The sequence below is a fragment of the Molossus molossus genome, unplaced genomic scaffold (genome assembly GCF_014108415.1).
Source record: "Molossus molossus isolate mMolMol1 unplaced genomic scaffold, mMolMol1.p scaffold_m16_p_18, whole genome shotgun sequence".
Classification (NCBI taxonomy): domain Eukaryota; kingdom Metazoa; phylum Chordata; class Mammalia; order Chiroptera; family Molossidae; genus Molossus; species Molossus molossus.
In genome coordinates, this window is record NW_023425353.1 from 7,644,083 (window position 1) to 7,669,301 (window position 25,219).

At 41.2% G+C, this 25,219-nt stretch overlaps 1 protein-coding gene across 2 annotated transcripts in view; it reads right to left on the reverse strand.

Annotated features, from left to right (window-relative positions):
• The window catches only part of SLC25A26 (solute carrier family 25 member 26), a 189,846-nt gene that overhangs the window by 29,143 nt on the left and 135,484 nt on the right, over positions 1–25,219 (reverse strand). For both annotated transcript variants that reach the window (XM_036266091.1, XM_036266092.1), the window contains one exon: positions 11,250–11,294. In XM_036266091.1, coding sequence (XP_036121984.1) covers positions 11,250–11,294 — 45 coding nt within the window. The remainder of the gene's footprint in view (positions 1–11,249; positions 11,295–25,219) is intronic.

Genomic DNA, 25,219 nt, shown 5'->3' on the forward strand with positions numbered 1-25,219 from the left:
TTCTATTAAAGTACAGTCAAACCTCAGTTTTCAACTGTCTCCCATTTCCAACAATCCACTTCTCAACCCAACTCTTTCATGCTGACACCTGTGTGATCAGTCACAAGTTTCTCAGGCCACAGAAGGAGAGACTGTGTGAGTCTGAGTCACCTGCCCACTGTTAACACTTCAGGAAGTTGTGCTGTGAATATTTTCGTGTTTTCTTGCCTTTGTTGCTGCTTATTATTAATTTTTCATTTATTACTGTACATTTCCTTTTTGTTAAATTTTCATTTACATGTTACATCCTTTTTGTTTTTAAAGTGTTTATTTATAGATTAAACAGTACATTAGACATGTACTATATAAAAAAAGATTAAAACAGGGAATCATTTGGGGGCCTGGAATGGAGGAATGGACTGATACAATTTACATTATTTCTATTGGGAAAAAAATGCTCCAGTTTTCAAACAGCTTTCTGAAACAAATTAAGTTTGAGAACCAAGGTTCCACTGTATAGCATAAAGAAAAGGCTTCATTTTTCATTTCAAAACACCCACCCAAATGTGCATTATTGTCTTATAAATCAGTAAGAAATTAAAAATCTGTGTTCTGGCTTTAGTGCAGGAAAACTTAAATTGGGACTTCCTCACCTGCTGTATTCAAAAGCAGTTATGCGTCCCATTTTGCAAGATTATGTTATTTGTTTGGGTTAGGGTTACGGTTACGGTTAGGGGTAGGGGTAGGGTTGTATAGAATCATCTACTCAATTCCAAACAAATAACATCAGATGCTAATTTAGTTAAGACAACAGTAAAAAAAACTCTGTGCAGGTCTCACTGCGGTCAACCTACCAGAATCTCACACTGAAGACAGCAGACACTTCCAGGCAAACACCCTCCACTCCACGGATGATCAAGCTGTCATGTAGCTGTTGCTCATACACTTTAACAAGCAAAGCAACACCTGGCTCAATATGTACATTCAACTCAGTGAACGGTCTCTCTGTGAAGTACTCATACACTAATATGTTTCAAAAAGAGATTTCTGAAGCAACATTTTAAACCAAAAAGAACATAAAATGAACTGGGAGCCACGACTGAGCTGTCACCTCTGCCACACAATGGTTCCAGCAACACGATCAAGTGCTGTGAGGCTATAATATATTCTCCTATAGAATTAGTTTCCATCATTAAAACTGGATATACCTAACTGATAACTACAGATCATTTAAAATACACAGGCTAATTTTGGTTATAATGGCAACTGGACTGAAACCATTCTGAGATGTGTACATAGCACCAACTTTGTGTGGGTTGATTTGTACCTTTTTTCCTGGTTAAACTGGATTTTAGTTTAATACTTGCCTTCTAGATATGTAAGGTGGTCACAAAAATAAGAATTTTCAAGAAAGTCTTTAATGAATGACTGCTGGCAATTCAAGGAAAAGAAATTTCACTTATTATTCTGGAGCAAAAAGTAAGATGGGCTCAAACGCTGAGTTTGCCCATTGATATTTAGGTTTTATAGTTAGAACATAATATTTGGGGTATGTGTGGCCAGGTCTTACTGGAGAGGTATTTATTCTCATTAGGCATCTCTGAATCTCTGAGCTTCCTGAATCTTTTCTTTGAAGTCTTAATAGTCTGGGGTAGGGACAAAAGGTCCCATTCATGTTAACAATATCTAAATATTTCACTGAGTAAGTTACAATGAAATAGATTATTGTAACTGATGTTCATGATGTTGGTTGTGGATAAAAAAAAAAAAAAGATGTGATTACTTTTAATACTTCTGCCTGTGAAGGCACGCCTGGTTTGCATGTTTAAATATAGAACAATCTTCTGAAGAGGTTGTTTTTTTTTTTTTTTAATAAAAAATGGTTAAACTGGAAGAATTGGGGGACTTACACTGACAAACCCCATTTATCTAGAAACAGATACACTGACAAGCCTCTATCCTCAACGGCACCAGCAAATATAAATAAGGAGTCACTTGTTTTCACTAACCTTCACAGCTCTCTCATCCCCCACCCCCACCACCCCAGCCCTGGAGGAGAGACTCGTTCCTGTCATCGCTGGTCCTACAGGGCCTTGCAGAGCTCCCCACACAAAGAAGGGGCCCATCTCCGGTGTCTACGTGAATACCCGCAATGTACAGAGTGTTGGATAATTCCGCCCAATGTTCCAGTTCACTCCTGGTTCCGTAGAGAGCCACAGGGTTCAGGAATGGCAAACGGGCTCCACCGCAAGGACTACGGCTCCCCTGCCTGGCGGGCTTCCTGGCGGGCCGCGGGGAGAGGGTCCGAGGGTGCGTGCGGGCGGCGGGGAGAGGCTCCAAGGGTGCGTGCGGGCCGCGGGGAGAGGCTCCGAGGGTGCGTGCGGGCGGCGGGCGGCGGGGAGAGGCTCCGAGGGTGCGTGCGGACGGCGGGCGGCGGGCGGCGGGGAGAGGCTCCGAGGGTGCGTGCGGACGGCGGGCGGCGGGCGGCGGGGAGAGGCTCCGAGGGTGCGTGCGGGCGGCGGGCCGCGGGGAGAGGCTCCGAGGGTGCGTGCGGGCGGCGGGGAGAGGCTCCGAGGGTGCGTGCGGGCGGCGGGCCGCGGGGAGAGGCTCCGAGGGTGCGTGCGGGCGGCGGGCCGCGGGGAGAGGCTCCGAGGGTGCGTGCGGGCGGCGGGCGGCGGGGAGAGGCTCCGAGGGTGCGTGCGGGCGGCGGGCCGCGGGGAGAGGCTCCGAGGGTGCGTGCGGGCGGCGGGGAGAGGCTCCGAGGGTGCGTGCGGGCGGCGGGCCGCGGGGAGAGGCTCCGAGGGTGCGTGCCGGCGGCCGAGAGGCTGCGAGCACCACGCTGCCTGCCAAGCACCAGGCCAGAGCCGCACCGATGCTACCGTGGTGCATATGTAAACCAAACACCAAAAATACTCATGAATAACCAGAGTAAGTCTAAAGGACAAGTGAAAATAAAGCTAACTCCCTTTTTCCCCATTTTTCAATGGAGGTTACATAATATAAATTAAAAAATGGGTCTCTTGAAATCAAATACTGACAGGGTTTTAAATCACTAAAGGACTTGGTACTCATTACAGGCATTATCAAGGTGATTTTCAATATATACTTATGTCATAATCTGACTAAACTGAAGTAAGCTTCCCTCTTCTGTCACACTGTCTCAGCCAAAAATGTCAGTATCACAGGACTTTTCTATCTGATGGATCATATTTATCTCATTTTAGTCACAACGCTGAATAAAGTGAAAAAGAAATGCTTAAGAGACAAAAGAAGAAATAAGACCAAAGACAAAAAAGTGCTTTTTATTGTTCTTGACGAAGGACCACAACACACTGGTCCCTAGGCTATGGCACTCCCAGGGCCCTTCAGCGTGAAGGGACAGAGCCCGCAGGGACGAGGTGGTGCTGCCACTCTAGTGCCCGCACAGGGCTGGCCTGGGACAGGCAGATCTCCCGGCCCAGTGCTTTCCAGACCTCCGCTCAGGACTCGGCTGCCCTGACTCCCTCCTTCCCGACTCAGTGTTCTTTGTCATCTCTTTCACCATCTGTCTTTACCTTTTAATTGGCCAAACTATCAAATGCAAGCATTTTCTAAGTATTTTGTTTACTGATTGAGTCTGACCTAAAAGGAGGAAGAATTTTCTGGTTGTCACATTCTTTACATGGATCTCTCTCCCTCAGCAGCCCTGGAAACTGGAAATGCTATCATTACTTTTATAAGTTGAACAAAAGGACACTTTGGGACTCCTATTTCTTTTCCTTTTGCATGAACTGTCCCGTATTTTCCAGGATGCAAATTTAGAATTCAAATGTTTTGTAGTTTTTTATGCTTTTTTTAATCCTCACCCAAGGACATTTTCTCAAATATCTTCAGATAGAGTGAGAGTGGGGGAGAGGGGGAAAGGGAGAGAGGGAGAGAGGGAGAGAGAGAGAGAGAGAGAGAGAGAGAGAGAGAAACAATGATGTGAGAGGGACAGATCGATTGGTTGCCCTCTGCATGACCCGACCAGGGCCGGGGATGAACCACAACCGAGGTACGTTCCCTTGGCCGGAATCGAACCTGAGACTCTTTGGTCCACGGGCTGACACTCTAACCACTGAGCCAAACCAACCAGGGCTGTAGTTTTTGAATTGTTAAAAGATGCGAGTTTCATTATGTGATTTTGCTAAAACCCTAATGGGCATTTGAGACTCTGATTTCATTGGTGATCTGGACATATAATAAATACTTTTACTCTTATTTTCAGTTGTTTTCTTCCATATTAACAAGTTGTATTTAATTTAGGGTATGAGCTTAGTGCAGTGAAAATCATACATACATTTTTACTCATTCCCTTCTCAATCTTTCATACACCTTCATAGGAATCTATGTTCTGATAGAATCTGCAGACACCAGATTCTCTCAGCCTCCTGACATGTATGTGGAGGCACTGAGCACTGAGCATCTTCTGAGTACTATGATTTTGTTCATATTACTAAAGGTATGGGAGAACTTTGTGGTAGGTGGGATGGTGAGTGACATTCTAACAATTAATAAGACAAGAATCAATAATAAACAAGTTGTTTACTCTTCAACTTAAATAAAACATAGCTTTTTATAAGGTACTAGCTGTTTAAAATATAAAATGTAAATTAAAAATCTATTTATACACTGTACTATAATTGAAATGATAACCCACTGGTCCTGATTTCTATTACGAAGCTATGATATCATTATAGAAAACCATCAGCATAACATTAGTCTTATATGACCAACCTAATTTTATTTTCATTTTGCTTCAAAGTGGCATCTGAGCTTAAAGCTTGCATTTGTACTAGTTACTGCTTTGCAACTTTGTAACACCTTGTGGCTAGAAGCAAAGCTATTTAGATCTAACAGCATCCTTACCAATCCTTTACATTGTTCTGTACACTGATGTTGAATATCCAGACAATAGAAAAAAAATGGACAATCTTACAAGAAATTTATCATATCCTTTCAAAATATGCTTATTGTTTATGTACAACTCAGTGAGAATAAATCTCTTTGTCATAGCTTTGAACACACTTCTAAAAGAAACTAATTAGAAATATAATAGTTAATGTCTACACTTATCCAACTCTGCATTGAACTTGAAAAATAATGCTAAACCTCCAGACAATTAGTAAACAATTATAAACCTGCTGTGTAAAAGACCATAAAGAATATAAACATAAATATAAACAATCAAAAGACAAAGTTCCTTCCTCCAATAAGCAAAGGCCCATGAGGAATTAAACAAAACGTGTGGAAGAATGTGGTCTGGCTCCACTCAGCACCGTGAACTCCCCGTGCTCCCCATGCAGGCCTGCAGAGCTGCCTTGGGGAGTAACACCGTGCAGGCCCTGCACACGTGCAGCAGAACCAGTGTGTTTGGGAGAGCTGGTCTAAGAAATACTGTGGCCAGGGTTTTTAAGCTTTATGTCATCAAGTTAGAAATCAACACAATTTGTAGAAATACCTTAAATAAGCTGATGTGACATAATATGACCTCAGCTGTTTAGCAACATTTGAGCATATGAAACAGCAAAAAAATTACTAAAGACATCATGTGCTATATGCAGAATTAGGAGTAAAATGATTAAGAACATGGGCTCTGAAGGCAGACTGCCTGGGTTCCAATCTTGGCTGTACCCCTTAATATTTAATATCTTGTAGCCTTGGACAAGGCACTCAAACTCTTCTTCCGTTTCCACAGCTACAAAATGAAGACCAAACAGCACCTACTTCACAGAATTGTCATGAAGATTAACAGGACATAATCCATGGAAAGTGGTTATCACACTGTAACTCTGAGAAATGTTAGGTATTCTGATTGTTTTTATTACTATGGTTATCATTAACAAGGTTAACATAGTAAAAGGGTGCTGGACAGGAAACTGAGGACTTGGGTTACTAGATGAAAGAAAACTCTTCCTAGACTAGTTTCCTTTTTTCAGTGGGGACAATGACAAGGCTGACCTCCCCGGGTTGTGTGGAATGGGAATGAGATGCTAATGAATATATAATTGAACCTTGAACAACATGGGCTTGGACTGTGCAGGTCCACTTATATGCCTATTTTTTTCAATAAATTATAGTCCACCCTCCCTATTCCTGGGTTTCCCATTCATGGATTCGACCAACCACAGATCTAAAACAGTATTTTCAGTCCAAAGGGTCAACTTAAGTTATACGCAGATGTTTAACTCTTGCTGTGAGTTGGTGCTCCTGTTCAAAGGTCAGCTATATAGTGCCTGGCCCAGTGCCTGGCACATACTGTCTGCTCCAGATACATCTGATTTTTATAAGTATTCATGTGACAATACGTGCATAACTAAATAAACTTTTTATTAAAACACTAGGGAGGAAATAAACAGGTGCTGTGATTACTGAGGAGGGAAGAAGGGAAGGTGCTACTCTAAAAAGGGGTGGACAGGGAATGCCTTCTGAGGTGACGCGATCTAAGGTCTGGGTAATGACAAAGTGTTAGATGTGAGAAAAGCCTAGGGAAAGAGCTAGAATAAAAGTTCAACGAGGGAAGGGATTTTTGTCAGTCCTCTTCATCACTCTATCTCCAGACCCTAGAAAATTCCTGGCCCATAGTAGGCACTCAGTAATGATACATAGAATGAAAAAATAAAGTACATTTCTGGCAGAGGGCATAACAAATGCAAAGGCCCTGGGCTAAGTACCAGCTTGGTGAGTTCAAAAAGGACAGAGGGAGGCTAGCAGGGCTCAGTGCAGTCAGTGGACACACACTGTGGCTTGAGTGTGGCAGGAGGGGACCTTGGGATAAGGTTAGTGAGATAAGAGGGGCCAGATGTCAGTCATAGTTTAAACTCGATTTTATTCGTCTTTCAAAAAGATGTCACTGAAGGGTTTTAGCAGTTGGTGGTACGACCTGGTTTGTTTCTTTAAACGACCACTGTGGCTGCTGTGAAGAGAAGATATTTTAGAGAAGAAGAATAAACTCAGGAGGCCATCTGAGAGGCCAACGTACCGATTCGAGCAGGAGAGTTAGAGGACTTACTGATGGGTTGGATGGTGAGGGATGCAGGAAAAGGAGAACTGTGGAATAACTCTTGGTTTCCACTTTAGGAAGCACATAGTTGTGCTACTTACTAAGAAGGGAGCAACTGGGAAGAAGCAGGGTGAGGAGAAGGAGATCAAACACCAGGAGCTCTGTTCTGAACTGGGTACCCCAATGCATCTGAGTGAGGTGTCTGCTAGGAAGCTGGTGGGATTAGGCTGTGACTCAGAGGAGGTGGTCCATGGTAGAGCTACACATGTGCTCATCATCCATATAAAGATGGCATCCAAAGTCAAGGGACAAGATGAAGTAAGAAGCTATGTATGGGTCTCTATCAGGTAATGAGAAACATGTAATCTACCACGTTTCTCTTCTTGCTGGGCTGCCAGAAAGTTCCAAATTCAACATAATCATAAAGGATAATCATCTTCTCGGAAATTCTGGGTATGATAATCTGCTCCTCTTACTTCCCATCCTCTTTATGGTATCTAGTACAATCTTTTTTGTAAGTACATGTGCTATAAAACTACATAAGAAACGAGGTAGTGCACTGACATGATGTGGGGGGCCTGCGTGTGGGCTCTGGCAGACAGATGCTCCAGGCGTCAGCTACGCCCTCCTCTGCACGGCCGTGGGAGGGAACTGGCTGGCTCAGGAAGCACACTTCATAGGCTGAGTGCAGGTGTCACTCCTCTGTAAGTGACAGGAGTTGAGGCCTTGTCTGAATATGTTAAAGACTTCGTTCTAAGATGTTTTAAACACAATACAGTGCATAATTAAATACCAATCAGCAATACAGATAAATGCTAAGTTAGTAAGGGTAAATCTTCAGATCCTGAATTAAAAGACTTTAAGCAGGAGGAAAAGAAACTCTGCACTGGCTTAAAAAGATGCATGGTATTTGGACCCACAGAAGCACATTTCAGAAAGGAGACAACAACAGGGGCAATGAGGTGCCTACTCAGGCACAAGGGGAGGGGAGCTGGAAAACCAGGCAGAACACAGTGTGGGCATCCTTGGGTGCAGCAACTTCATGAGTTACGAGCTCTGGGAAGTTGTACATTTCTGATAACTTCAAAGATGTTTAAGAAAGATCACACAAATTCAATGTGTAGAATGGATGAGAAAGTAGAGCAACTGTTAACTTAGTCCAGGCAAATAAGAATCTGATAAAAAGGAGGCCAGACAATCTGCCTGAATAGTCTTTCCACATAAACATAACGGAGAAACCCTTCACACAATACAATCTTTCTGTGGTTGCAAAAGCAAACTGAAATGGATAAAATCATAAACACAAAAATAAAAGAAGTGCCAAAAATTGTCTACTTCTAAAAAGCACTATGATTTCACATTTAGATGTTTTTTGTAAAAACACTATTATATAAAAGGATGCTCAACATTATTTAACCATGAGAGAATTGCAATGTAAAACCACAATGAGATACCAGTACACATCTCTTAGAATGGTTACATTTTTTAGAGCCTGATAACAAGCAATAATGCCACGGGTGCGGAGGACTGGAGCTCTCCTGCACTGGTGTGAAATGGTTCAGCCACTTGGAAAACACTTTCAGTTTCCTACACAACTATACTTACACTTTTCCTATGACCCACCAACCCCGCTACTAGGTACTAACCCAAGAGAAACAAAAACATATGTCCATAAAAATACCTATATGCAAATATTTATGAGCAGCTTTATTTATAATCATAAAAAAACAGGAAAGAACTCAAATGTGCCTTAACTAGTGAGCAGATAAACTACTACATCCACATGACGAAACACTACTCAGTGACAGAGAGGAACAAACTGCTGGTACAGGCCGAAACATAAATAAATTTCAACAGCATCGTATTAGGTGAAGAGCCAGGCTCAAAATGCTACACAGTGTGTGCTTCTATTTATATGGTATTCTGGAAAAGAGAAAACTGTAAATATTCTATACATGTTTTGGTTATGGTGGCAGTAATAAACACCAAAACGTATAAAAATGCATACTTATAAAGGTTGAATTTTCCTATCTGAAAAGTATTCCTCAATAAAATCAACTTTAAAAAAAACAACTACAGCATCTTTACATTTGCTCAAAGAAAACTGTTAAAGCTCAACATTGTTATCTATGATTACTCTGAAAAACCCTAAGCGTTTCTTCACTAGCTAGAGTACTACAAATGTCCTTAAAGAAATGCAGCCCATGCTTTCCGCTCTTTGGGCCTGAAAACATTCCTCTGCAGAGCCAGGCCCAGGATGTTAGGGCGCAGTGAATGCTGGTCATTGAGACACTGATGAAGTGGGTCTTGTGTGCGGGACAGCTGCTGGCTGCACTGTCCTGCTGTCACACAGAAACGGGCGCTGCTATGCTCCCGGAATGTGACCTTCTCATTGGGTAGCTGTGACATCAAGCCCGGAACCCTGCCTGAGAGATCTACTTCACCAAGCACCATGAAGAAAATGATAAAAACAAAACAACAACCATGAAAGACCCCAAAACATATATATATTAAATAAACTGGACTATTTTTTAAAATCAGATATCTTATAGGAACTACTTCTCAATACTTAATATTCCAGAGTTTATTTTTTGTGATTAATGTTTTGTCTCATTTCATTATTCTAACCCCCACAGAATATTTTTTAAAGTCCAGATAATTTTTGTTATTCTTCAAGAAACATTTTACATGAGCACACTATGATTACTGATTCCACACAACAACGGTAGTAATTCCTCTATTTTTTGTCTTATCAAATGTCTACTGAGACACTTTACCATTTTACAGTTTGGTCATTTATCAATCATTTTCACTTGAATAAGGGCTTTCAAATCCTTTTGCTCATTATCCACAGTGAGAAATACATTTACAATGTAATCTAGTACAGAGGTGTGTGTACATGCACGCACAACACCACAGTTTACAAAATAAGACTTATCCTTACCACATAAGATGTTCTCTATTAATAATTTTCTTTTTTTTAATCCTCACCCGAGGACATTTTTCCATTTTTTGTTCAGATAGAGTGGGAAGGGGAGAGGGGGGGAGAGAGAGGAGAGAGAGACAGAGAAACATCGACGTGAAAGGGACACATCGAGTGGTTGCCACCCGCACAACCCAACCAGGGCCGGGGACAAACAAACTGCAACTGAGGTACATGCCCTTAGCGGGAACCGAAACCAGGTCTCTCTGGACCGCAGGCTGATGCTCTAACCGCTGAGCCAAATCGGCCAGGGCTTAATAATTTTCTTTTTATTACAGTCTGTAAAATGCTAGCAGACACCCACATAATTCATATCATGAGCCACAATTTTTTAAATTATCGCATCAGAAGGTGAACAACAAACATGTCTGCATATTTGAACCCAGGTTTTTAAAAATTCATTTGTTTGGCCCTGGCCGGTTTGGCTCAGCGGTTAGAGCATCGGCCTGCGGTCCTGAGAGACCCGGGTTCGGTTCCCACTAAGGGCGCGTACCTCGGTTGCAGTTTGTCCCCGGCCCTGGTCGGTTGTGCGGGTGGCAGCCACTCGATGTGTTCCTTTCACATCGATGTTTCTCTCTCTCTCTCTGTTCCTCTCTCTCCCTCCCACTCTACCTGAACAAAAAATGGGAAAATGTCCTCGGGTGAGGATAAAATAAAATAAAATAAAATAAAATAAAAAAAATTCATTTGTTTGTTTTTAAACAAATGAGTGACCTTCCCCTAGGCTGACTCACAACTCTGGAGACTGCTTCTTCTCAGTGGGGGTTCCCAGGCCTAGTGGGGTGATCAGCAGAGGAAAGGGACAGAGTAGCATGCCCCTGCTGCCCACTGCTAGACTGGGGGGTGGCGGGGAGCTGGTCTAATAGGGCCTTCCTTCTTTCCTTTCTCATGTACCCTCATCATCACTCCTTAACTTCTAGACACACACACACACACACACACACACACACACACACACACAGAGTGAAGTGAAATAAAATTCTACTGGGTAGAAAAGTAGTTCAATACCAAAGAAAGTAAAGCAGTTTTTCCTTAACATTTGAGAATTTCGGTTATGCTGTTATGATTATTTCTCAGTACCACAGACACCTGAACAAGTTAAAAGACTGAATGGCATGTAAATCACACATAAACAATATTTTCAACTCTTAATAATTTTGAGTTTTTAAACTGCTGCTCAATATTATAGTCTACTATCACACACTGAAACTATTGGATATTTATGATAATTAGAGATTCATTTTATATGAAGATCAGAAAACTTACTTTTAAGGACTCCCACAAGGGAAACTGGACCAATGAGAAAGGAATCTGAAGAAAGAAAAAAAACAATCAAATAAATTATGCAGAGAAGATCAGACTTTGCCTAGCATGACTATACAAACCTATAATTATTATTGAGAACATTATTTCATTTTAACTCTGTATATAACAAACTAACATGAAACAAACATACAGGTGCACTGTACATGGCTCACAGGTTTTAGGAAACAGTTAACTCTGCCTTCAGCATCCACTAGCTTTCTGAGTCCACGGGACATAAAATGACGCTGTGGCCCTTCTCAAGGGGAAGAGAGGCACAGCATGAGGAAGCTCTGCCTACTAAAATGGGGAAACAAATATTTCCCATCACAAGTAATAAATACTTTGAAGACTTGGTATATTTCTGCATAAGAGCCAGCGCGGTCTGTTCCTTAGAAGGCCCAGCATTAGGGTTGAAAAGAGAAGAGGGGACAAGGGTGAGGGACGGAGAAGGAGCTGGGAGTGGGGAAGCTGTAGAGAAGGGCAAAGACAAAAGGCGGGGGGAAAAGAAGAGGAAGGGAAAGAAGTAAGAAAGGGTGGAGGGGTCCTGGCCGATCAGCCCGCGGACCAAAGGGTTGAGGGTTCAATTCCCAGTCAAGGGCACGTATCTGGGGTGCAGGTTTGATGCTTGGTCCTGGTTGGGGAGTATGCAGGAGGCAACCAATCAATGTGTCTCTCACATCTATGTTTCTCTCTCTCCCCCTGCTCACTCCCTCCCTCTCTAAAAATCAATGGAAAAAATATCCTCCACTGAGGATTAACAAAAAAATAAAAATAAAGAAAGAAAGGGGAGAAGGGAAAAGAAGAAAGAGGAGGGGTGAAAAGAGATGATAGGAGGGGCAGAGAGAGAAGACGGGGAAAGAAGAGGGGGAGAGAGAGAGGGAGGAGAGAAGACGGAGGGAGGGAGCAATGGGGGAGAAGGAAGGAAAGGAGAGGGAGAGCAGAGGGAGAGGAGGAAAGGTAGAGAGGGCACGGCAGGTGGAGGGAGACAGGACAGAAAAGGAGACAGAGCCATTGGCAGGAGTAAAACAGAGCATGGACGGGGTAAGTCTGCACCCCCAGGGAAGTACAGCTTATCCACGTTGAAGGAGGGGCTCTGAGCGCCTGAAGCACACACAAGAGCAGCAAAGAGATGAGTGTTCCAGAGGAATGAAGTATGGATGGTGGACATAACCACCACACTTACATAATAAGTATTAACAATTAGTTGTATCACAATAAGCCACTTTTCATGTGTCAGACTCTGTGCTAATAAGTACTTCATATGTTTTACTCCACTGAACCCTCACAACCCTATAAGACAGGTCTTATTACAACTCCGATCTATAGATGAGGAAATGGAGGTTCAGAGAAGCTGTGTGACTTGCTTGAAGGCACAGTTAGAATTAAGAAGCCAGACTATCTGACTCCAGAGCCCTTCTAGTACCCTACCTAAAACATCTAAGTGCGTTTATCTGCATAGAGTACATTCACCCTCAGTATAATTTGCTTTAAAATTTTTTCCTTTATTGATTTTAGAGAGAGAGGAAGGGAGAGAAACATCAATGAGAGAACATCGATTGGCCACCTCCTGCATGCCCCCCACTGGGGATTGGGCCCACAACCTGGGCATGTGTCCTGACCGAGAATCAAACCAGCGACCTCTTGGTGCATGGGTCAATGCTCAACTACCGGGCAACACCAGCCTGGCTTATCTATTTGCTTTTAATTGAACTTCCCAAAATTCTACAAATAGAACTCCACCTCCATATTTTGTAAAATAAAAGCCCCTGGACTCTAGTGGACCAATCCACCAGCCTATGTATATCCACCCTCTGAGCCATGGGCCTGTACCGGGGATGCGCTGCTCACGAGCTCTTCTGCACTCAGCTCACCTGCGAGCGCAAAGTAAATGTGTACTCTGAACATTAACAGTATGGGCATGTGCAGGTGAATGTGTCAGTGTGTGTACATGTGAATGCGTGTGTGTGAGTGCATGCATGTGAGTGCGTGTATGTGTGTGTGAGACCACAGCTTTGAAGCAATTAATGGCTCATGAATTAAAGGCATTAAATTACTTATAAAATGTTTATATTTATTCAGAAACTAAGAATCTAACATAATCTCTCTTACCGTGTGGGAACCAACGGTGGCCCTGGGCTTGACAGTGGCTACAGAAAGAAAACCTGTCTTCCATTCAAACAGGAAACGGCAATGAGGAAAACAATCTACGCCAACAGATCAGTTGAAACTGACAAACTAGAGATGTCAGAGAAGTCTGTCATCTCCCCCCACGCCGTGCCAAGTGCCGCAATAAAAGTCCAATTTAGTTTAGTTTTGTCAAACACCATGAAAGCTTCTGACACTGTCCATTCTGAAACTAATGTATTTCTAATGATATTAATTACCCAAACCCTAATTTTAAAAAATACACAATACATAATAAAATAGCCAAGAGGACAACAGGCAGTGGGGTTACAGATGATTTTAATCTTCTTGATACTCTTTCCTCCCAGGTGCAAATGTATCACATTTTAACAAGAATGTAAATTTTTCACATTTATAAGATGAAAAGCCCTTATAACTGTGCATGCCTGCATGCCAGCATTCTTCACTTCTTTTTTTTTTTTAATCTTCACCCAAGGATATTTTTTTCCATTTACCTTCAGAGACAGTAGGAGGGATGGAGGAAGGGAGAGAGAGAAAAACATCAATGTGAGAGAGACCCATCACCTGGTTGCTTCCCGCACAACCCCAACCAGGGTGGGTTCCGAACCACAACCGAGGTACGTGCCCTTGGCCAGAATCGAACCCGCGACTCTTCAGTCTTCCGGCCGACACTGTAACTGCTGAGCCAAACCGGCCAGGGCACGTTCTTCACTTCTTGATAAAAATAACCCATAAAATTGGATTGTATGATATCTGCGCTTTTTGGGTACTTAATACATAATACAGGGTGAGGCAAAAGTAGGTTTACAGTTGTGAGCACGCAAAACAGTTTATTCTTATATTGTTATACATTAATTACTGCATTATTTTCCATACGAACAACTGTAAACCTACTTTTGCCCCACCCTGTATTAGATTCTGAATCCCAAAGATGAACATTCTGCCCATTTTCTATTAAACATTATTCATTAAATTGTTTCTTTAATTTAAAGAAATAATTTAAAAATCACACATTTGAAATGGCCAAACTATTCCATTGGGTATATAGTTTTTAAAGTGGGCCCATAGTAAATCCCGACTCTATTCTCTAAAACAAGATTAACTGACAGTCTAAGGTAATTAAATGTGCTGTAAATGTTTAAGTAATGAAATTGACTTCTGGTTTCTGGTAGTAAAACATCCCTCCTAAGATAAACTACTGTTGTGTGAAAATTTTCAAATGTTCTTCAAGCCTAAATCATGCTGAATGCATCTTGTCTTTTACCACACGGAGAAACAACAGTGCAATGTGTTCCCCACATGTGGAGGCGGCCAGCAAACGTGGCTCCACAGCTCGCACAAACCTCTCCCAGCTTCCAGTCGCCAGTGCCCTCGCCACGTCTGCTCTGGAATGACACAACAGTGATGTCTCTTCAAGACGGGGAATTTAAAACCCCAAACAGATGTAAGCTGTTATTCTAAAGTGTTTTATAGATGAAGAAAACGCATAGCTGTGCTCAGAGGTCTTATATTCCAAATACAACGTACGCATTTTATTGCATCAAAAGTTACAAAATGGCTCACTGTTGTGACCTTTTTAATGCCTCCATTTAAGATGTTTTGTTTGAATAAGGTTGTTAAGACCCAGGGCACTAATAAGTGAGCAGCAGTAAATCCAGCTACCATCAAAGAGGCAGATGTAGAAGGAAAAAAACCTGCTGAAATTTAACATGGATTCCATGAGCAATAAACATAGCAACAATTCTACGCATGAGTGCATGGGAGGACTCCATGTAAGCAGGTAAAATGAAATCTGGGTGTGGTAAACAGGAAAAGAAAGTGTTGGGTGTTACTAAAGAAACAAAGAATGTACAGAATTACATTATGTACACACTTTACCTATCACCAAGTATTAGACTAGAATCATCCATGAAGCCAATAAATGCTTATAGAGCTGTGATCGTACAATAAATGCCTGTAACCTTTTAAGTCCTTTAACAGGTATTGATGTGATTGATAATATAACTGAGGGAATATGAAGATAAAACTTCTAAGGTATCATTCAGCCCTAAAATTCTGTTTTTCACTGGAAAGGTCAAATTAAAACACCAATACACTTAAAAATGAATAAAATTAAACTTGCCCTGGCTGGGTGGCTCTATTGGTTGGAGCATCATCCTGTACACCAAAGGGTTGTGGGTTTCATTCCCAGTCGGGGAGCATGCGGAAGATGGCTAGTCAATGTTTCTCTCTCTCTCTCTTCCCTCCCCTTCCCCTTCCCCTTCCTCTCTATCTAAAATCAGTCAACATGTCCTTGGGTGATGATTTCAAATATAATAACTAAATAAGACTGGACTGTAAGCTGCAATAAGCACACTCCTATGAGAGACCAAGGGAGCCTAAGGAACAAGAAGTACATTTTATTTATTTATTTATTTATTTATTTATTTATTTATTTATTTATTTATTTTTATTATTATTTTTATCCTCACCCGAGGACATTTTTCCATTTTTTGTACACATAGAGTGGGAGGGAGAGAGAGGAAGGAGAGAGAGAGAAACATCGACATGAAGGGACACATCGAGTGGCTGCCACCCGGACGACCAACCAGGGCCGGGGACAAACTGCAACCGAAGTACGTGCCCTTAGCGGGAACCGAATCCGGGTCTCTCCAGACCGCAGGCCGACGCTCTAACCGCTGAGCCAAACTGGCCAGGGCAAGAAGTACATTTTAAAAGCTGTGAAAGCTATCATGATTTCACAAATAACCCCATAATTCTTGCAATAAGACAAAAAAAATCACAGAAACTGCTAAGACCTCAAATCAGAAGGGAGTTGAAGAACAGCATGGATATCGGGGAGGGTCCAAGGACTGGCCATTCCAATTTGCAAGGGATTCCACAGGGAGCCTCCTTTGGCTGCAGGACAGTGTCCAAATGTCAGTACTTGGTTAGGGACTTTCCATTCTCGTGTTGCACAGCAATTGCCATGTCTCCTAGTGCATGCTCTGTGCCTCTTCCCATTCAACCGCAGTGGTAACCAAAGACAAATGAAGTTGAAGACTTAAAAACCTTTATACTAATATGACTTGTCATTACTTTTTTTAAAAGTGAGAACCATTCAAATTTGGTCTGCTAGCATATGACATACCAAAAAAAAAATTATAACATTAAATATATATTACTTTAAAATTTAACAACTATAATCCATTTATGTGCACTGTATATAGAAAAAATAATGTATAAACTAAATTAACCTAGAAGTAGGAAACAATGAAAGTGAATTATTTCTCAAGTTCCTAAAACATACTGAAATTCTTACAGCATCTTTCAAAGAAAGCAAAAACGGACATGAGTATGAAAATCTAATATTGAAAAAGAGATGAGTGTGTGCAGTTTGATTTTCAAGTAAATCTATTAGATCTCAAGGGCAGGAGCATTCAGGGCATCAAAACTTACTACAAAGCTACAGTAAGCAACACAGTAGTGGCATCAACAGAGACCTACAGTCCAATGGAATAGAACAGAGAGCCCAGAAATAAACCCTTGCATATATGATCAAATGACCTTTGACAAGAGTGCCAAAACCACTCAATGGGCAAAGGGCAGACTGATCATGTGCAAAAGAATAAAGTTGGAGCCTTACCTTACACCATATACAAAAATTAACTCAAAATGAGTCAAAGTTCTACATGTAAGACTAAAAATAATAAAACTCAGAGAAAGACCTTCATGATATTGGGCTTGGCAATGGTTTCTAGATATGACACCAATACACAAGCAACAAGAGCAAAACTAGACAAATGGGATGACATCAAAATTTAAAGCTTCTATGTATCAAAAGACATAATCAAACAGATTGAAATAGAAGAAAATACTTGCAAATCATGTATCAGAGAACCAGTAAGTCTTCAGAATATATAAAGAACTCCTACAGTCCGGCCGGTGTCACTCAGTGGGTGAGCATCAACCATGTACCAAGAGGTCACCAGTTTGATTCCCAGTCAGGATGCATGCCCAGGTTGTGGGCCCAATCCCCAGTAGAGGGCATGCAGGAGGTGGCCAACTGATGTTCTCTCTCATCGTTTCTCTCTCTCTCTCTCTCCATCTCCCTTCCTCTCTCTCTAAAATCAATACAGGGAAAAAAATTAGTTATTTTTTTAAAAAAAGGAAAAAAGAAAAAAAGAACAACAACACAACAAAAGAAACAAACAACCTAAATTTTTAAATGAACAAAAATCTGAATAGACACTTCTCCAAAAAGACAAATAGCCAGCAAGCATATAAAAAGACTCTCAAAATTACTAATCATTAGGGAAATGTAACTCAAAACCACAAAGAGATATCACTCATTAAGAAACTACTATCAAAAAACCCAGAAAATGACAAGTATGGATGAGGATATGAAGAAATTGGTGGGAATGTAAAATGGTATGGCCACTTAGAAAACAGTATGGAAATTCCTCAAAAAAATAAAAACAGAATTACCATATGATTCAGCAATTCCACTTTTGGGTATATATACTAAAGAACTGAAAGCAAGGTCTCAGAGGAATACTTGGACATTCATGTTCACAGCGACATTATTTGTAATAGCCAAAAAGTGGAAGTAACCCAAGTATCAATTGATGATAGAATGGATACACAAAATGTGATATACATGTACAATGGAATATTACTTAGCCTTAAAAAGAAGGCAATTCTGACACACTACAGAATAAATGAACTTTGAGTAAATTAAGGTAAGTGATATAGGTTAGTCACAAAAAGACAAATACTGTATGATTTCACTTATATGAAATATCTAAAGTAATCAAATTCATAGAAACAGAAAGCAGAATTGGGGATGGAGAAGAGGAGAATATGAAATTACTGTTTGATACAGAGTTTCCATTTTGCAAAATGAAAGTTTGGGAAATTAGTTGTACAACAATGTAAAAATGCTTAATACAACTGAATTGTACACTTAAAAATGTTTAAGATGGTAAGTATTATGTGTATTTTAGCACCATTTTTAAATATTTAATTTTTTTTAAAGATACTCTTAATAAAAAGGCAAGCTACAGACTGGAAGAAAATAATTGCAAAACACATCTGACAAAGAACGTCTATTCAAAATGTATAAAGAACACTAGAAACTTAATAATAAAAAGAAAAACTAATAACCCAATTTATAAAATGCATAAAAGACTTGAGCAAACATTTCACAAAGAAAGATATACAAATCACTAATATAAACACATGATAAGATATTCAACATCATTCATTAGCCATCAGGAAAATGTTAGTTAAAACACACTGAGAAAATAGTCTGGTGGTTCTTCAAAAAGTAAACATAGCATTACCACACAACCTAGCTATTCCACTCCTAGTTATATAGCTAAAATGATTAAAAATGGAGATTCAAACAGATACTTGTACACAAATCTTCACTGCATCATTATTCACAATAACCAAGCAACCTCAGTGTCCATCAATGAATCAATGAGTAAACAAAAATGTGGTATATCCATACAATGAACTATTATTCAGCCATAAAAAGGAAGAAAACTCTGATATAGGCTACAGTATGGATGTACCCTGAAAACATTAAGCCAGACAGAAAAAGACAAATATTGTATGATTCCACTTACATAAAATAGCTAGAATAGGCAAACTCATAGAGAAAGAGAAACTAGGTTAAAGGTACCCAGGGGAGAGGGGCGTGGGGAGCTATTGCTTAATGAGTATAGACTTTCTGTTTGGGGTGATGTAATAGTTTCAGGAGTAGACAGTAGTGAGAGTTACTCCAGTTAACCAAAGTTAATTGACATTAATAGTTTGGGATATATCTTCTCATTTATCTCAACATATTTAGTTTTAGCTTTTTAAAAAATTATACACTAGTATACATATATAGTTCCAAAATTTGATTTTCCCCCCAAACATCTTGGAGATATTTCCATGTTGATTAATATAGATCTATCATTTCTGACTATTGCATATTATTTCATAATATTTACCCCTAAATATATAGTTTCTGGGCCTACCTAATAAAATGGAAAGCTAAGGCCCAATATTAGCCCTTCATTAGCATAATTATCCTTAAAAATGCCCAGTGTTAACATTCAGGAATATCAGAGCATTCAATCTAATTGAAAATCAGAACGTCATACTGGCTTTCATATGTCAAGTGAGTGATCCTAACACACATTCAATGTTCACTGACTCCTAGCAAATGTTTAATCTGTGCACTAGTCCTGTTTCACAGGTCTACAAACATCACTTATGCCGTGGAATTATGGTATCAAGAATTGCCAACACACGCCTGACTCAGCAGAATGCAAGTATGAGCCATAAGTAGAAACAACTTGGACCCTACCCCCCCACCAAAAAAATTATTTTTGGTAGTTCAGATTCTTAAGAAATGAAATTAGAAGTATTTAAAATTTTTAATTTATTGATTTGAGAGAGAGAGGAAAGGAGAGAGACATCATTTTGTTATTCTGCTTATTTATACATACATTGGCTGATCCTTGTGTGCGCCCTGACCAGGGATCGAACCCGCAACCTTGGTGTATAAGGATGACACTAACCAACTGAGGTACCTGGCCAGGGCCAAAATCAGAAATACTTTTAAAAGTTTTCCATTTAAGCCCTGGCTGGTTTGGCTCAGCAGTTAGAGCGTCGGCCTGCGGTCCGGAGAGACCCGGGTTCGGTTCCCACTAAGGGCACGTACCTCAGTTGCAGTTTGTCCCTGGCCCTGGTTGGTTGTGTGGGTGGCAGCCACTCGATGTGTCCCTTTCACGTCGATGTTTCTCTTTCTTTCTCTGTTCCTCTCTCTCCCTCCCACTCTACCTGAACAAAAAACAGAAAAATGTCCTCGAGTGAGGATAAAAAAAAAAAGTTTTCGCCCTGGCCAGTTTGGCTCAGCGGTTAGAGCGTCGGCCTGCGGTCCGGAGAGACCCGGATTCGGTTCCCGCTAAGGGCACGTATTTCGCTTGCAGTTTGTCCCCGGCCCTGGTTGGTCGTGCCGGTGGCAGCCACTCGATGTGTCCCTTCACGTCGATGTTTCTCACTCTCTCTCCCTTCCTCTCTCTCCCTCCCACTCTATCTGTACAAAAAATGGAAAAATATCCTCGGGTGAGGATAAAAAAAAAAAAAAGTTTTCCATTTAATTTAGGAAAGTTAAAAAAAAACCTATATATATTTTCCCCGTTACAGTTGACATACAATATTAGTTTCAAGTGTACAACCCAGTAGTTAGACATTATATAACTTACTAAGTGATCATCCCGATAAATCTACTACCCATCTGACACCATACATAATTATCACAGTATTACTGACTATACTCCCTATGCTGTACTTTACACCCTATGACCATTCTGAACAATAAATTTGTACTTCTTTTTTTTTTTATCCTCACCCGAGGACATTTTTCCATTTTTTGTTCAGACAGAGCAGGAGGGAAAGAGAGGAAGAGAGAGAGAGGGAGAAACATCGATGTGAAAGGGACACATCGAGTGGCTGCCATCCGCACGACCAACCAGGGCCGGGGACAAACTGCAACCGAGGTACATGCCCTTAGCGAGAACCGAACCCAGGTCTCTCTGACCGCAGGCCGACGCTCTAACCGCTGAGCCACCCGGCCAGGGCTGAATTTGTACTTCTTAATCGCTTCACCATTTTCACCCAGCACCCCAACCACTGACCCATCTGGCAGCTGTCAAAATGTTCTCTGTATCTGAGTCTGAAAAAAACCCTATCTTCATATAAATAGACACACATACACATACATATGCAGATATACTGGTCCCTTCAGCAATCCATTTATTTTAATTGGCTTCTTTTTCAATTTTATCTTTCATTTACAGTTTACTAAAAAAAAAACAGAATAAACAAACAAAATAGAAACAGACTCACAGATACAGAGAACAGACTGATGGTTCATTTCTTGGCTTCTTTAATGAACTGTGGGTTGCTGCCCCACAATTCTTAAAATAATTACTCAGCAATTAGGATGATTCTTGCTAATGAAACCTGCAATTTTCCCTTTGTGTACAATGAGCACGTGAAGAAGGTCATTTTCAGCTCCTCAGAGTCATTTCCTGTATGTCAAGCAGTGCTGATTTAAACCTGCTAAGCAAACTATGAAGTAACAGAGGGAGGAGCTTGAGACTCAGAAATGTCAAAACCAAAATTTCTGTCCAGATGTTAGAACTCTGGCATAGGGTCAGGAAAACAGATGTTTTCAGTTGAACCCTGCATGCAAACTTGAACCCCTTACAAAATACAATCGGGTTGTTCCTAAGGCTCGCTGCAGCTGAGGGTGATGCCGGTGCCTGTGGCCAGGTGCCCTTCCTCTCGAGCCAGCACCTGTAGCTCTTCACTCAGAAAGTAAAAAAGAGGGGCGAGGGAAAATGAGTAAACAACCCCTTAAGAAGTCCTACAATAGAAAGTAGATTATGTGCTTTTTTTGTTGTTGTTAATCCTCACTCAAGGATACTTTTTCCATTGATTTTTTTAGAGAGTGGAAGGGAGGGGGAGAGGGAGAGAGGATGAGGGAGAGGGAGAGAGAAGGGGGGGGAACATCCATGTGAGAGAGACATATCAATTGGCTGCCTCCAGTATGCGCCCCAACTGGGGCCAGGGATCAAACCTGCAACCCAGGTATGTGCCCTTGACTGGGAATTGAACCCATGACCTTTCAGTACAAGGGTCAATCCACTAACCAACTGAGCCATACCAGCAAGGGCTATGTAACTTATTTTTGTACCAACTGCTCTTGTAAACTAAAGCACACGCTTTTTTTCTAGGTTTTCCTCATCTCTGAAGCAACTGGTTTTTTAGTAATAAAGATGTTCTAATTGATGGTTTCCAAAACTCTAAAAAAATAATGAGATAAATTAATTAAATTTAGAAGACTAAGCAGGAGCTATAAACATCTCACCTAATATTCAAATCATTTGTATAGATACATCTTTTGAGAATTTATGCAAAATTACAACTTGAAAAGAATCATGAAAAATAAAAATAAGTTTGTATAGTGGTTAGGCCATGTGGGTAGCTCACCTGTTCCCTCCCTCCCTCACACCTTACCTTTCTCTCTCAGTACCACCCCCAACCTCCCCACAATAATTCAATGGTAGAAAAAACGTATTAGAAAGCAGCCCCACTAATACAAAATGACAAGGAGGCTGAGCAGTAATGGCACCGACCAATTTCTGGTATGGTCAGAAAAGAAGGGGGGCAGAAGAAAAGACAGTAAGCTTGATGAGAGCAGGGAAGTATGGTGTCTGGCGGCAGATCGCTCCTTGCATCTCAGTGCTCGGCACAGCAGAGTGCTCGGCACAGCAGAGTGCTCGGCACAGCAGAGTGCTCGGCACAGCAGAGTGCTCATAGCTATTTACTAGTAAACGATGAGGAAAGGCCAAGGAATGAAGGGGGGTCAGGAAGAAGGCTGGCGGCAGAATTAGGAACGAGCCCAGGCCTTTGGCTTACAGTCCAGTGAATACTCTTTCCACTCAGCAGCTATTGATTTATAAATACTTGTCAGAACAATGTTCTGAGAGCTTAATAATAAAAAAAAAAGAAAAGTATCAATTATATAGAAAAGGGATCAAACTCAAATATAGATCCCATTCTTTGTGTTTGCTAGTCAGTTAAGTCAAGTCAGATAAATATGTTTTGGAAAGCCACTGTATAAATGCTTCTCCAATGAACTCTTATTCATTTATGATAATAGAAAATAGTATTCATGCCCAGGTGTCGAGAGCTATAAGTAAATTACTTTGTACAATTAAAGAGAAGTCATGCTTTCAGAAGATTAATTTTTCGTAAAGTTTAGAGCATTAGATAAACAAGTGTAATAAATTGCTACCTTTCCCTCAGTTCTGTTACATAGGTTGAGTCTTATTATATAATCTGTGGACACTTTATCACAGCTCGTTAGTGTTTGAATATAACAATAATATTAGTTGATGCCTACCAGGCAATTAGGAGAAAAAGGAAATAAACTTTAGGATCTGATACAGATTTTAAAAGGTAATGGAAAAAATATTTACTAATAAAAGGAACAAGAAATTAAGCCACATTTTATCAGTCAGCTCTGCTATACGACCCAAACAACCCTCAGCTCCCAGTGGCACACGAGGAACTTGTTTTCCCACTCAAAGTACACGTCAGCTGCAGGTGCCACAGCTGCCCCAAGGCTGTGGCTTGTGCTCCAGGGTCTTCTCGTTCCCAGAGCCAATCAGAAGGAACAGACCTTATCTGAGACATGCCATTCCCAAGACAAAAGGCAGAGGCAGGAGGACGGACAGAAACTTGTTACAGCTCAAAGCTCTGTTCAGAACTAGAACTCACACTTTACACTCCACTTGCCAAAACAAGTCATCAGGCCAAGTCTGCCTGTGGGACAGGGATGCACTGCAAATCACTCAGAAGCAGGCAGGAAGTACAATCAACCTCTTACAGGGAAAGCAGCAAGGAGATGAACACTGTATTTATCCCACAGATGCGACAACGTCCATGCCTAATGCTTTTCTCCCTCCGCTGGTAAGTCTATGCATACATCCACAACCATCAAGGGAAAAAGAAGAAAAATCGAGGCCCAAAAGTGATCCTGGGAAGATGATGACGTGCACTCAGCCCCCTATACCTCCACCATGACTTCCAAGCTGTCTGCTGCAGACACAGCTGGAGCCTGCAGACGGCTCCATGCCGTGTACAGGCGGCAACTGGGATGTGTGGGGGTTTTATTTTTCTGGGAGCTGGGCAAGTGCTTCAAGACCAGCTTCTTGGAACCCTGGAAAAAGGACTTTAAGTTAATGATTCTAGAAAAAGCCTGGCGTGTGGGGATCAGATGACCCTTGGGTAGGGGGCCTGTCTCCCTGAATCATTAGATACAAAGATCAGAACTAATGAACTAACAAGGAAACTATGAGAACATATAAGGACACTGAATATCCAAAGAGACTGATCAGTCAGGACAAAGGGAGCAAACTCACAACCAAACAGAGCTGTCTGAAGACAGAGGTCAATGTGGGACAGAAAAATAACAAGGGAACTTAGGGAAATTTAACTGCAGCAGAGAGAAGTCGTCATGGATCTAAAAACATAATTTTCCAAATAAACCATACAGTAGACTAACTGAAGGAAAGAATGAGTCATGGCAAAGGTCCAAATTTGTGGTAAGATCAAATGGAAAAAAATGGCTCAAAGCAGCAAAACAGAAATCATGACAGAAAAGATAAGAGGCTTGGAGGACATGCGAGCAGATAACACACTACTGAGAGAAAGCCGGTGGCCAAATGCTATCTACACCTGGCAGCTGGCAGCGAAGAAAAGGTGCGTGGGCACTCATAAAACATACCACCCACACAACTCACACACAGAACTCCTATGGAGAACTGACTAAAATTCACACAAATGAAAACAAGACCCTCTGAGGAAGAATAGTAGAAATAAACTTTGTATTTGCATTTGCTTCCCCTCCATACATACAGTTTCATGTATGATATCAATTCCACTGACTCTACTAACTATATAAAAAAAATGCACCCTGGCTGGTTGGCTCAGGTGGTTGAGCATCATCCCATGCACCAAAGGGTCACTGGTTCAATTCCTGGTCAGGGCACATGCCCAGGTTTTGGGCTCCATCCCCAATGGGGGCCGTGCAGGAGGCAACTGATCAATGTTTCTCTCTCTCCCCCCCTCTCCCTTCCTCTCTTTAAAAAAAAAAAAAAAAAAAAAAAGAATAAATAAAACATGCTGCCAATTCAATTGTAAATCTAATTCTAAGACATAATCAATCATCAGGCACT